Source organism: Mustela lutreola, chromosome 5 (genome assembly GCF_030435805.1).
Source record: "Mustela lutreola isolate mMusLut2 chromosome 5, mMusLut2.pri, whole genome shotgun sequence".
Classification (NCBI taxonomy): Eukaryota; Metazoa; Chordata; class Mammalia; order Carnivora; family Mustelidae; genus Mustela; species Mustela lutreola.
In genome coordinates this window covers 121,584,009-121,598,716 of record NC_081294.1, presented here as the reverse complement: position 1 = coordinate 121,598,716, position 14,708 = coordinate 121,584,009, and the positions used below count along the sequence as shown (strand labels likewise).

The 14,708-nt window shown below is 41.5% G+C and overlaps 1 protein-coding gene and 1 non-coding gene across 17 annotated transcripts in view; both read right to left on the bottom strand.

Moving 5' to 3' along the window:
- Window positions 1–14,708, bottom strand: part of CAST (calpastatin) — a 112,237-nt gene that overhangs the window by 33,693 nt on the left and 63,836 nt on the right. For 8 of the 16 annotated variants that reach the window (XM_059175521.1, XM_059175523.1, XM_059175522.1 and 5 more), the window contains 11 exons: window positions 13,143–13,208; window positions 12,492–12,533; window positions 11,089–11,145; window positions 10,620–10,730; window positions 9,302–9,385; window positions 5,413–5,481; window positions 3,399–3,497; window positions 1,677–1,757; window positions 1,054–1,092; window positions 308–400; window positions 61–153 (listed from right to left, as the gene is read on the bottom strand). In XM_059175521.1, coding sequence (XP_059031504.1) covers window positions 61–153; window positions 308–400; window positions 1,054–1,092; window positions 1,677–1,757; window positions 3,399–3,497; window positions 5,413–5,481; window positions 9,302–9,385; window positions 10,620–10,730; window positions 11,089–11,145; window positions 12,492–12,533; window positions 13,143–13,208 — 834 coding nt within the window. The remainder of the gene's footprint in view (window positions 1–60; window positions 154–307; window positions 401–1,053; window positions 1,093–1,676; window positions 1,758–3,398; window positions 3,498–5,412; window positions 5,482–9,301; window positions 9,386–10,619; window positions 10,731–11,088; window positions 11,146–12,491; window positions 12,534–13,142; window positions 13,209–14,708) is intronic. The other 8 variants (XM_059175527.1, XM_059175528.1, XM_059175529.1 and 5 more) reach the window with 2 other exon arrangements.
- LOC131832826 (U6 spliceosomal RNA) lies at window positions 2,318–2,422 on the bottom strand. Its single transcript, XR_009354188.1, has one exon. It is a non-coding gene; the product is annotated as a U6 spliceosomal RNA (small nuclear RNA).

Genomic DNA, 14,708 nt, shown 5'->3' with positions numbered 1-14,708 from the left:
AGAAAAGCAAGTGCTGTCAGACGGACCGTGGTTACTTTCTAAGAAATCATTATTTAATACCTCCTCTGCCTTTCTTTTTTTCTCTTGGGATGAAGCAGCACTTTTGATTGCCGTGGCCTGTTGAGCTTTTAAAACCTCTTCTCCTGCGGATTTCTGAAAGGCAAAGCACAAATGGTTAGACTTAGAGGTAAAAGAAGAGTCACTGTAAAAACCAGGACTACAAAGAAGTTGTCTGAAAATGTGACATGCCTTCTCAGAAGCTCCTCCACCCCTTTTCCTCCCCCTCCAATTATTTTGAAAACAATACCTCTTCCTTTGCTTTCTTTCCACCAGGGGTAGGAGCACTGCAGGTGAAGTCAGACGACAAAGCGTCTATGGCATCGTTGGGCCCCATGGGTTTCTAAATGATGTGGGACACATGACAGTCATTCCAGTTAAGGACCACAATACAAACTCAGCAAATGAAGAAGGACTTGGCATTCCTTTGCTACCAAATGAGGTACGTTATCCAGTAACTCAGATGAAAGCCTGTGTTGGAAGGGAATGGCTGCTCACGCATCCTAGTTTCCCATTTCCAACTCTTTTAAATGGATTCCATGTTAGGATATTTTCATCTGTTTTTCTTAACATTTATTTTGCCCCACAACTTTCTTGGCTCCATTCTTCCCTTCAGAAAAACTCCACAGGAAACCACGAGCACTGACACAACCCCATGCCCATCTCTTCCTCGGAACAGATGAAAACTTAATCTGATTTGGAGATGAGCCACAGACACAATATAGAGAATCGATGCTCCATCCCCCAAGTAAAGATTTTTTTTCAAGATTTATTTATTTGAGAGAGAGGGAAAGCGAACTCAAGTGAGGGGAGGGGCAGACGCCCTGCTGAGCAAGGGCCTGACGTGGGGCTCGATCTCATAACCCTGAGATCATTACTTGAGCTGAAACCAAGAGTCGGATACTTAACTGACTGAGCCACCCAGGTGTTCCCCACAACTAAAGATTTTTTAAAAAAGGTTAACTTGGATCTTAGAAGACATTTATGTAAACTCACCGAGGAGTCTGGAGGAGGCTCTGTGATACCTTCTTTTTTCTGAAACAAACATTAATTTGATCATGTGGAGAGCCCAAAATTAATTTTTACAACAGGCAAAATGCACTTCTCAGTGAGCATTATGGGTTGAACTGTGTCTTCCCAAGTCATGTTGTTGAAGTCCTAAATCCCTAGCACTCCAGCATGTGACTATATTGGGAGACTGGGCCTTTAGAGAGGTCATCAAGGTTAAACGAGAACATTAGGATGGGCACTAATTCCATAGGCCTGTTGTCCTTACCGAAGTGGGGAAACATGGACCCAGAGATGCTGAGGAAAGATGGCCTATGCACAGACCAAGGAGGGAGGCCTCAGCTCCTTCCCTCACACCCAGGCTGCCCACACCCACTCCAGTCTTCTAGGCTCCATGACTGTAAGAAGATGTATTTCTATGTTGCAATCCACCCAGCCTGTGGACTGAGCTATGGCAGCCCTAGCAAACAGATACACTGGCAGTCCTTGTAGTTATTTCACAAGCCCCACCATATTTTCTAAATTTAAAAAAACATGAATATATTGATGGGATAATGATTATGTTCCAAAAAGCACACAGTAAAGTAAAAGTAAATGATTATTTAACTTACTGCCAAAAGTTCCCTGTATTTTGGAGGAAGTGTAACTTCTCTTTTACCTAATTCCTCTATGTAGGTAGAAGTCATTGGATCCTGCAATAAAAACCACACACAGGGATATTATGTAATTAATTAGTTGAGAATGTTATATGCATATTCTATATTACAGTTTCTGTTAGTAATTTATGGAGCTACAGAAATGAAATTAAGCCATTAAAAAGCCAATGCTTTACACAACACTGAAATTCTCAGTTTATACAACACTTTATTTAATCAGCTTAACCCATATGTGATACTAGAAAATATTCAAGCCACTATATTAAATTTGAGTCATATTAAAACATTTTATTTTAAAAAGTTTTTCATTATTTATTTACCAATACATGCAATGTTACAGTTAATAATACATTTCTCTATAACCTAATATCCAAGTCTTTCAGATGTAATTTCTAAGAGAAAAAGAATCAGATAATGTATCCTGTTTAACTGGCTACAATCTCATCCACCTTCCTTGTCAGCCAGAGAAAGTCCCCATCTGGAACTTTATTATAGCTATGGACTTAAAACTGAGCACACTGTAAAACAGTTATTCCCTATACAGGCATCCACAAACAACATAGAGCATTACTTTGCCTTTTTTTTTTTTTAATTGAAAAAGTACAGAATGCTTTACTAATTTGGGTGTCATCCTTACAGAGGGGCCATGCTAAACTTCTCTGTATCATTCCATTTTTAGCATATGGGCTGCTACTAAGCACTACTTTGCATCCTTTCAAATGTTAAACAAATGGCATCATATTCTAGATATTCTGTGTTTTTATTCAAAATTATGTTTCTGTTATGTATCCATGTTGATACATGTATAATTCATTTTAACCACTATAAAGTGTTCCACTATATTATGCTGTCTGCTGTTGACCAAAATCCTTTCTGAATGTTCCATCTGCTCTCGTAACTCCTGGAACACATGGGCAAGACCCCCTCCAGGGAAACTCTCTCGAGGTGAACTGCCAACGAAGGGTAATAAGCACATCTTCAATACCCACGAGCCCCACACGAGTTGTCAGACTTCCACACTTGGGCCAATCTGAGGAGTAGGCAATGCTCTCTCCGTATCTTAGTATCATTTCTCTACTTATGAGAGAATTTCACTGCCTTATTAGCCAAACAAGTTTTCTTCTGCTTTTCTAGTGGGTTGTCTTTTTCATTTAAAAATTCTTCATAAATTCTAGAAACAAACCCTTTGTCACTTCTGTTGCAAGTATTTTCCTCCAGTCTATGGCATGTCTTTTTAATCTTTTTAATATCAAGGGATGTGTAATCTTTTCACTTTTTAGGAGTTAGGAATGGAGATGAGCGGAGGGTGGTAAATTTCTGGAAGTCAAAATAAGTTCAAGTCATCGAATGGGAAGTCTCTGAAAATCAAAAGAAGTTCAGGTCCACTAAATTTAAATCTCAAGGTCAAAAAAATCTTTGTGACCTGAGAAGGTGATTCCCAGCGTCAGTCACAACATGGACAATCAGTCAATGTTTGCTGAATCAATGTTAAAAGTAGAGCTACCATAGAACAAACCATTTCTATTCCCAGCACTTTTAGTTGGTATTGACAGCGACACCGTCCTACTTCTCTCCACGCAACAGAACATTAGGTATCCTTTGGTGCCACATGGCCATGAACTTACTTGCTTTTCTACCCAATAAGTATGAATCTTTACAGAAATCAAAATCACGTACTGAAATTTCAGGTCCAGTGTACACTGTGTTATCTTCTTCAGTTTCTGCAGGTTCTCCTAGGGTGTCTACTAAGTCATCCAAAGCAGCATCCATGTCTGACTAGAAAAGAAAGAAAGAAGGTATTTAAATGCTATTTGCAATATATATTTCACTTCTGATGTTTTAACTAAAAAAAAAAAAAAGAAGAAAAGAAATCAAAACAAAAAAAACAAAAAAAAACCCAAAACAACAAAAAAAACCAAGAAAACAACAAAGAAAGAAGAAACCAAAAACAAAAAAATAAAAAACCCAGAAACAATAAAATGAACATTCTGTTCAGAAAAACACCAAATATGAAAGGTTCTTCAAACATCAAAATAGTTAAAAATTTGGTCTCTGATTGACTTTATTACATAAGGTCCTAGAGTACACATTCTAGGTTGGAAGAACAGAAAGCCATGTTCAGGTAAGAATCATAACTTCAGGGGTACCTGGGTGGCTCATTCGGTTGGGTGTCTGACTCTTGGTTTTGGCTCTGGACTCGATCTCAGGGTTATAGGATTCAGTCCTGTGTAAGGCTCCACCCTGGGCAGGAAGCCTGCTTAAGATTCTCTCTCCCCTGGGGAGCCTAAGTGGTTCAGTGGGTTAAAGCTTCTGTCTTCAGTGTGGGTCATGATTCCAGGGTCCTGGGATCAAGCCCCGCATCAGGGTCTCTGCTTAGCAGGGAATGTGCTTCCTCTTCTTGCTCTCTCTCCCTGCCTCTCTGCCTACTTGTGATCTCTGTCTATCAAATAAATAAATCTTAAAAAAAAAAAAAAAAGATTCTCCCTCTGCCCTTCAGCCCCTTAAAAATTAAAAAATCACAACGTCAGTAAGTCTAATGGCATTAACTACATGAACAAATGGATAGTTTGTTAAAGCTGCCAGTCCAGTGTAAAAACAGTTAAAAACAAAATAACAAAACAAACAACAACAAAAAGAATAGCGTAATAGTATGTTACTGTATGCAATAGGAAAAATGGCTTGATATTTATTGCTTATCAGCAGTTTTTCAGAGTTTCATATTGACAAAGAACTCTAACAAAATCTCTATACAGCTCCTCTTCCAAACAGAGTATTTAAAAAATGGATGGCCTGTGTTCTTTCATTCATTTGTGGGTTTTTTATTCACTTGCTTGCCTGAGGATGTTTACAAAGCAAATTATGCAAAACGGATGTTAAGCTTACAAGAAGTGACAATTTACTCTGCTGATATGTGCTTTAATCAGTATAATGAATGAAAGAGTGCCTCCATCCTATCTGAGGTTAAAAATGATTCAGTGTGAACAGTATGCTGTATTTAAAAGAGAAAACAAGAATTCTGGGAAAGACCCTTTATTTACTTTGCTTAACTCAGATTAAAAAATGATTAATTTTTTTTCCCCTTCAACCACCATATTCCCACTACAATTTAAGGAATTCCCCTGATCATGTCATATAATTTGGGACCTCTTAGCTTTAGACCAATTCACTTGGGAATTTCAGAATGAAGAAGTGCCTTATACTCTTTAGGGACACCTCTGGTTAAAGAAGTCATATTTCCAAGAGAGAAACTGAAATGTAAACTTCATAGGATGTAATCGAGTTCTCAAAAGAGAGGGTTAGAATATAAAATGCTACAAACATACCCCCCCCCATCACACTTTCAGCTTATAGCAATAATTCATTAGAAAGGTCTTTTTTTTAATAGATTTTATTTATTTCACAGACAGAGATCACAAGTAGGCAGAGAGGCAGGTAGAGAGAGAGGAGGAAGCAGGCTCCCTGCTGAAGAGAGCCCGATGCGGGGCTCAATCCCAGGACCCTTGGGTCATGACCTGAGCTGAAGGCAGAGGCTTTAATCCACGGAGCCACCCAGGTGCCCCCATTAGAAAGGTCTTTAAGTAAATCCCACCTCACATGGTGTGCCCTTGAAAAAAAAAATCAGATCAAGAACAACTATAGAGACCCTGAATAAATAAGTGTCTTATGTAGAAACACACTGCTATCTTCCTACCTTCCCAGATGGTTTACTCGGCTTGGATTCAACTGGTACAGCTGACGTTGACGATTTCTTTTCTTTTTTCTGGTGGGGTTTTAGAAAGAAATAAAAAATCCTCACATATCTTCATTCAATAATTTAACAAATTCAAATCAAATTATTAAATAATTCAATAAAATTCAAAGGATCAGTAGCGTCAAACATATACTGAACACCTGCTCCATGACAGGTTAACACGTTGTATGCATTCTCTCCTCAATCAGAGCAGTGTAAATAACATTAATTTCATTTACTGATGTGGAGAGCAAGACTCAGAGAGGTTAAGTAATTTTTCTCAGGTCACACAGTAAAGGAGAGACCAAGGTTTGTATCCAGAATTGCTATCTCTTTCCTCCCGGCTCCTGGTTGCCCTCCAGGAGCCCACAGTCAGCCTGCAGCACTCAGGACTTTTTTCTCCAAATGGCCACTTCCCCATTGCTCTTTCAGTCTGTGCCTGCACACAGTAAGACTTCCACACTCCTGGCTTTAGCATTTCATCAGGCACTCCTTTCTTCATCTCCCTACAAAGAATTTCCTTCCCAGCACTGTTGCAGTTGCTCTTTCAAACACTGCTAATAACCCTCCCGCAATCTCCATGCTTCCCCCAGACAGAATCGTCTCTCAAGTCTGACCTCAGGAAGCACCCCTCTCCCAACTCCTCTCTCACGGCAGCTGCGGCCAAGGGCATCCCAGCCCTCCCCTGGCATCTGTGCCATCCGGTCTCTGCCACCTCTTCTGCTTTGCCCCCAACCCTACCCACTCTACATGTTTCTGCCCTGTGCTTGGGGTCTTAAGCAAAATCATTCTCTGGGGCCAGGGCTGAATGCTTGCAGGGACTGGTGGGAACTAGATGGGTGAAGAGGTCGGATTGAAGACAGCAGGACACCATTGCACTTGGATGTCTCTGGAATGCAGGCAGCAGAACATGGTGGGTGGAGAACTCACCAGCTCCCATGCACTGGCTGCATGAGCCCTCAGGCAGCTCAACCTCTTCTGTAGCTCAGGACCATCACGCATGACATGCACGATCTATCTTGGGGCCTTGTGAGGACTGGAGAAACCCATCTACTGAGTATGAGAGCCGGTACTCCGCAATGTGTTAAGCACCACCTAGGTACATGTTGTATGATTCAGTGCTAACTAAGTGATGACTGCAATTATCAAGAACACCATGGGGGCCAGAGGGTGAGAGGCTGAGTCTGGGCAACCGAATCCACTTCCAGGATTCAACCATAACCCTATGCAGATACTCCTTCCTATCTGTTCCTTCTCTCCCAACCTCCTTCTGCTCACACTCTCCATTCTCCTGGAGTTCAAAACCACATTCGTTTCAACTGCCTCGCTACACATCTCTCCCCAACATTCCAAATCAGCCTGTCCAAACTCAGACCGCTTTTCATGCTCAACCTCTTGACTCTGTCCACCGGTCAGTGGTAACTGGGGACCAGCTCACAATTTAGGAAGGCATTCACTCTCAGCATCGGAGCAGGTCTTGGGCTTGCAGGAACCTGACAGAGCCCTCCACTCCTTTGCCTCACCTTAGGGTTACCTACCCTCGTTCATGCAGACCCTGAAGCCCCAGATTATCTCAGAGTTGACGTTACCACTGCCTACCGCAGGCTATCATTTTCTAAAACTGGAAGATTCTCCCTTGGCAATGCCTCCTACATTCTACATTCCCACTACCTCATTCTATCTCAGTGCTAAGTTACACTAAATTAGGACTCCTCAGGACCAGGGCAGCGGTCCGTGGCCAGCTTTCTGGTCTCTGCTCCCATTCCATCCATCCACTGCGGTTGCCCAATCCTATAGCTGGGTGCACTCCCATCATTCGTCTGTTCTTGAACCTTCGACACTGAATAGCTACCACCCCTGTAAGCTGCTCTCAGCATTCCCCAGCTGTGCCGGGACCCGTCTTTCTGGTCTTACAGTCCCACTGCTCACCTCCCTGGTGCCCCACCCACAGTGGAATGCACTTTGTACCCAGAACACACCTCACACTTTTCCACTCCGATGCATTTGCAAGCCCGCAATTCTAGTCATCCTTAATGCCCAACTCAAATTGATCTACTCAGAGTCCCGTGGATGCCTGCAAACTCACAGAATCCCTCCCTCGGGTCCTCAACCCAAGAACTCCTTGTAGGGGCCTGTCTTAAACTGCGCCGGAATGCAGTCCCCGGGGATTCAGTCTTCTTCCTGCCCTTGCACAAGCTAGCCTGCAGCTAGGGTGTCCTGTGGTCACACCACAGTGCTTTAAACACAGTACATACCCCTCACTCTCCAAAAGGAAGGTCTGACCAATCCTATTTTATGGGGGACAAATCAGAGGCAAAGGAAAGGGAAATGCTTTGCCCCAAGTCAGTGGGCGCCAGACTTCCACCGAAGTCTCTTATTTTACTATTTAGCTTTCACCTTTTCCTTGGCTACTTTATACCTAGCACAAAATTTCAGATTGATGACATTTTTAAGGCTTTTTGAACAAATCTAATCCTCTATCTTAAATCTATCCATTTTTCCCAAACCATTTCATATAAGTACCCCTCATCAATACCACACAGTCACGTGTACCCCCAGAATGGGGATGAGAGTGCGAGTCTCAAGGTCATATACAGGGGCACCTGGGTGGCTCAGTGGGTTAAGCCTCTGCCTTTGGCACAGGTCATGATCTCGGGGTCCTGGGATTGAGCCCCAAAATCGGGCTCTCTGCTCGGCGGGGAGCCTGCTTCCCCCTCTCTCTCTGCCTGCCTCTCTGCCTACTTGTGATCTCTGTCTGTCAAATAAATAAAATCTTAAAAAAAAAAAAGAAAAAAAAAGAGAAATAATTAATCAAGGTCATATATAAGTGGTCTGCTGAAAGAAAAAACTTATTTTTAAAAAATTTGAATATTTTCATGTAAAGATTCATGTAAGTTTTGTTATCACTCCACAGAATATCTGCATTACTCCTCCTTTTCAAGATCTGAGAAAAACTGATGTTTCCGGGAGAGATGCCATACTTTTACACTATGACTTTCCTCTCCACTTAGCCTGTAGGGTGATACCTTTCCTGTTTTGAAAAGCAGGAAAACAGATAAATAAATGCAACTTTTTGAAAAAGTTTCATTTCCATCTTATTATTGCTGCCATTCCTTGCTTGTGATTTCCAGAGAGACGGTAGCATTTCTAGAGAGATACGATTAAATCTAAACTGATTACGGAGTCTGCCTTGCTATGGGCAGACACAGCAGACGACTTCTCATCTTACATTTCCCAGATCGCATCTGCAGGAGCTCCTCAAATGATCTAAGCAAGACTCACTCATCATGAGGAGGAGGGACACACATCCTCTCTCCTGAGAAAGTTGAAATGTTTCTTTCTAAAACTTCCCCTATCAACTCACGCAGAGGTCAGGACTGTTGGTGACCTACTCCTATCAACACAGGTGCTGTCCCTGGTGAAAGCTGAAAGAAGTGCTCATTCAAATATTCTAATTTTATGTGCTTTATTTCAAAGCTATAAATCTTGAGACCAGGATCTGGGTCACCTCACATTTTAATTTCTCTTGGTCCTAATACCATGTCTTCTCCACCGCAGGTGTTCCAGACAGATTTCTTGAATATATGAATTCTCCTAACAGTTGTGCTATTCCACTCATTCTACGTCCCTTAGATGGGTCCCCTTCTTTACTAAATTCCACATAAAAGCAATGTTTGGTTTTCCCAAATACTGGTTATTTGAGTGTGGTAGCACCACCACCCAGAACGGTCCCTGAGAAGCAGACGTAAAGCCCAGGCTGGAAGGGGCCGTGAGCGAGCATGCGCTTCTCGAGGAGCAGACCCCACCTGTGGCGAGGCCCGCGTAAGTCTTGTCGCCCGTGTGCGCTCACCTGTTTCGCCGGTGTGGAGGATGCCGCAGCTACACCACCACCAACCGGCTCCCCGCCGGCAGAAATCGCATCCTGTGATTTAGTCTACAGGTGGGGAAAAAAGATGAACAGAACTAAGTATCTCTGAATGACTATGTTCAAGACCACACATTGCAAGCATCTCTACTGAGCACTGAACCAGTTCACCAGGACAGATGTCCGGCAGAGGGAGGGTTACCAGCTCCTACCATACGTGACACAGCACTGGGCCCCGCGGGAGGCTGCACTCTAGAGCCGACAGAGTCCATGCAGGCACAGGGAGAGGAGAGCGGGCCAGGCAGGGACTGAGATGAACTGGACCACAGGTACCAGGTATAAAGCTCCTGTCAGTTGTTGCTATATAACCTGATTTTTGAAGAGAAGCTGGCAATTTGGTTTTATGTGAAACATTGTGACTTGAATTGTTGGCAGCTTATTAAAAATGATTTTAATAATATTGTAAGCTGGGGCGCCTGGGTGGCTCAGTGGGTTAAGCCTCTGCCTTCGGCTCAGGTCATGGTCTCAGGGTCCTGGGATTGAGCCCCGTGTCGGGCTCTCTGCTCAGCAGGGAGCCTGCTTCCTCTTACTCTGGCTGCCTCTCTGCCTACTTGTGATCTCTCTGTCAAATAAATAAATAAAATCTTCAAAAAAAAATAATAATATTGTAAGCCAAACAAAATAAATTTGAACAAAACACATAATGGCTGCATTCAGCTGGTGGGCCAGAAACATGGACCCTCTTCTTTCAAGTGCACTGTGAAGCAGGCCTACTTGACATCTTCCAAGAGCCCTTGATCAAAGAGTTCTTCCTGTAAATGTTTATTCTTCTAACAGCTGACCTCCATGAGCTGTGCAAATATGGAATCTATTTATGGCTCTATAAATTCATCTCTTCTATGACAAAATTCTCAGCACCTCTCTCAGATTCCCATGTAAAGAGCAGATCAGGCAGATCGTGTGTGCTCTTTATAACCCTAAGGAGAAAGGTCCAGGAGGTGAGCACTCCCGTGCTTCCTATCTATGAGAAACCAGAGCCTACTGCCTTACAGTCATGACTGGGCACCGCTGGGCAGTAGAGACCGGACTGAACGTCCCCACAACCCATCCGATGTACTTCTTAGGGCCAAGTTTCCACAAGGCTATTTGCAAAACCAGCCAAATGATAGCCCCAAATCATTGCAATACAGAGTACATTCAGCATAACTCCATACATTCATCAACACAGGTCCGTGTAGATGGAGGACCTGCATCTTATTCACTAGTTGATGGTAGTGTTTTCTTAGCAATCCAACTTATTTACCTTTGGGTTTATAGATTTCTTGGATGTCGGCTGTTCACTTGATTTGGACACTGGTTCTTTATGAACATGCTTACTTTCTGTATCTGATGCGTGCTTGGGCAGGCTTTTTGGCTGAAACACACAGACAGAGAGAGGGACACACACACACACACACACACACACACCACTGTTAACAAGATGAAAAATACCAATGCTTTTCTCTGTGTGATGCCAACTGTTTCTAACAGTTGTGTTCTATGGAGTTTTGAATTGCATTGATCTCAATTCATGTGGCATAAATGTGATTACGTTAGGTACAAAATTTGAAATATATATCCTTCCTTCCATTAGTAAACTGCAAATCCTATTACTGCCACACGGTGGTGCCATTAGAGTCAGAAAAACAAACGCAAATGACAGTTCAGAATTCCATTCCTCGCATACAAAAAAAGGCTTCACCAATTATCAAGTCCCAAGGATGATCATTTACCTCTTTGTGTTCCTTTGGCTTTACTTCTTGGGTTTTTTTCTCATGAACTACAGATGGCTGTTAATTTCAAAAGAGAAAATCTCAATTACATTGGAGGTCTTTCTTTTATTATTTCCAAACAGGCTCAAGAACAAAAATCCCAGTTAGACCCTTCTGCCCCTCTTGGGAAAGGGCCACTTAGAGAAATACACATGGGCTACCTGTCAATAGTTATCCTCCCAACAGTCTGTTAATGACGATAAGAGTAATGAAAAATTTAGTGTTTCATTGAGAAAGATTTTTCAACTAGGTATGTAACTCTAACTTACTGGCTGTGTTTTATAATTCATATAGATCATTTGATAACTGCAGGTCTAAACACAAAGCACTGAGACCTCTGGATTTGTTGACAGGGAATCCCGCTCTAGAAGTTCTTTTAAAAATCTGCCTTCATAGGAGATAAACGTTGTAATTTAATGATTTACACTCTTTTCTGTATTACAACAAGAGAAGGAGGTAACACCAGAAACCTGGTTCTCTTGAGATTGTATAAACAGTCAAAACATTTAAATATGGAATAGTGGACAATTTCCAGCTTGCTGTTGAATTCCTCCTCTACAGTGGACTATGGAATTATCATCCTGAGGGGAAGAGCAATCCAGAGGTCCTACATAAAATCAGATAAGCATTACCTTCTACCCAGATAACCTCACCTCTGCCTCCATTTAAAGTACATCTCTGTGCTTTCTTTCCCACAGGAAAACTTGCATTCTTATCTGAGTGTTTGCTTAAGCACACTTGCTTAAAAGAAGTAATATGTAGCATCTCATGAAGGAGAAACATTTGCCCTGCCTGCAGACACCTGGGGACAATCTCTACATGGATATAGACTGGCTGTCAGTCTAGACAGCCATGAGTCAGGAAAGCCATTCCCAAGGGAAAGTCAGAGCTGCCTCCTGAGAAACTGACAACTAGTTCCACAAACTGAGATAAGACTGTTCAGATAAACCTACAGGCCTCTTAGGAAAGACTCATCTGTAAATCATGTAGGTGCTCGGTTCAAAAGACACATTTACTCTTGCTGTCCCATCTTTAGAGGAATTGGACGCTCATTACCCTTTGTCCTTTCTTCTTTGCTCCTACAGTTTTTTAATAGTTACTTCACCTATAACAAAAATCTTGAACAAAACACCTTCTGAAATATACTGTTTTCATGTATAAAATATTCATTTTAACAATATATATATTTATTATAATTATTTACTTATGCTCTGTATAATCGTGTTTAAAAAGGTAATCCAAAATTGGTCAAATTGGCTGAGAAAAATTCCTTTTCCCATTCAATAGCACCAACAGAGGAAATTGGATTTTCATTGTTATTACGAAGAACCCAAATAACTCACTAGTTGACTTAAATCACTTACCTTCGTTGACTGTGACTTCTTTTCAGCTTCTGTTTTTGCAGCCTAAACTCAGCAAAATACAGAAAGGAAGAGAGGAAAGGAATTAAGGAAGAAAGGAAAAGCAGACCTAGTTTACAAGGTTTACCATAGATTTTCTTCAACTAAGAAAGCTCAGAGGAGATGGCTTTGATGTAAATATAAACTTTAGAAGTTTACTATACTTTGCTTGGAATTTTAACTCTTTAGATAAACACTAACGCACTCAGATACCCTGTTCTTCCCTTCAGAGCAGTTTACATCTTACTTTTGTTATGTGTATCAAACGTATGTAAACATTTATTACCATGAACATTATAGCTAATACATAAATAAGCAAAATAAAATACAAATCCTCATCCTTGAAAGGCAACAACCGATCTCTTGAGTGAAATACCAGGGGTTCTGGCTGCCCGCGTGAAACAATGGGATGGTGACAGAGCCAAGAGCTAGAAAGCAGTGACATTCAGTTTTAGTGCCGGAATATCAGCGACGGGTCACGAAGGCCGACCAGCAAGTCTGTGACGGGTGAGAGAGTTACGGGAGATCTGGAACTGCCGTTATGAGTGTGTGCTGAGCCGCTCAAAGTGGCCGTTAGCAAACATGCATGTCCCCTAGTACCGTGAACCCCATCACCTGTTTTCTGTGTCTTTTCTTGTCAGGAGAATGCTGTCGCTCCATCTGTTTGCTGACTGGAATAGCCTAATACAAGAGCACAGCCCCAAGTGTGATTTTATTTTATCGGACCATCGCATAGGTCACATGTATCATTGGGCTGTATGTTTCTCTCAAGTCCCCTTCCACTCAGCTACAGCATCTCCGCCATGCCCATGCATGTAACTCCGGGAAGTTGCACACACAGAAATTCTAAAGGCTCCAGCAAATACTGTAGTTTGGATTTACTCTATTTTCGTGGTAAGAATCTGCAAGATTGCCCTTAATAAAACTAACTTCTGACCCCTTTCCTTCACCTTCTCTAGGTGCTTAGAAAGGCTGCTTGGGCCATTTTTTTCCAACTGTATCTCTAACATTTGTTTACGAACAAATCAATAGTCACAAGTGCTGTCAAAAGTTTTCTGAAATTTTGTCCACAGGCTATTACAATTCCGTGACTAGTGCATTGGTTTTTATTGCACAATATAATCTAAATTTCTGGGACTGCTTCAGTCCCAGAGCTGCTATATTGGCTTAGTCAGTTGAGCTTCGGACACTTGATTTCAACTCAGGTCATAAGCTCAGGGTCCTGGGATCGAGCCCTGCATCAGGCTCTGCACTGAGCATGGAGCCTGCTTGAGATTCTTTTTCTGCCTTTCCCAATGCCCCTCCCCCAGCTTGCACTTGCTCTCTATTGAAGGGGAAAAAAAATAATAAAATAGTTGGCTGTGACTTAGGCCCTCTACTGGAATATTTTACACAGTTTTACCCAACCAAAGGTCATCTATATAAAAAAATACGATTCCTTAAGTATATACATGATTTCTCAGTACAGGCAAGATATGAAAACTGGATTAAACATTTCTGAACTTTTCAGATTAAAAGATTAAAAATTAGACCCAGTATTTCCCACCATTTCATTCCCTTTTATCTATTTGGTGGCATTAACATGGACTCCTATTTTTAATTCTATTATCTAAAAACAAAAACAAAAACAACAAATAGCTTCTTAATTTACCATGCCATGAGCTTCAGCCATGAAGAGACAAACGTTCCTCCCATAATGGACCCTCACTATACCGACACATGTATTGTTTTGGGAAGGGGAAAACAAAGTTCACAGTCACAGAACCCTTTCAAAGAAATTTCAAATTTTGGATCCTTTCAAACTGGATCTTTGTTAATTAGTTTCTGTATCTGCTACTATGCTTTCTGATTTTATGCAAATGCAATTTATTAAATGATTAAGAAGGAAAATAAGCCAGCTGGTATTGTAGTGGCTTGGATCTATTAATAGGTTCTACTATGTAATTTGGTAGTCAAGATTTTGCATGGAAGAACTCTACAAAACAATTACAAATTCACACTCACACATGCAAGCAACTTATAATAAAGAATATTTTTACTAGGAGTCGCTAATACATTACCTAAACTTATTTTTGCTGAAGGTAGTGGGGCTTAACATTGTAGTGATGACAATGATAACCAATGTTTACTGATTACCTCTTAGTATCAGGGACTGTTCTAAACTTCACATGTGCCAACTCA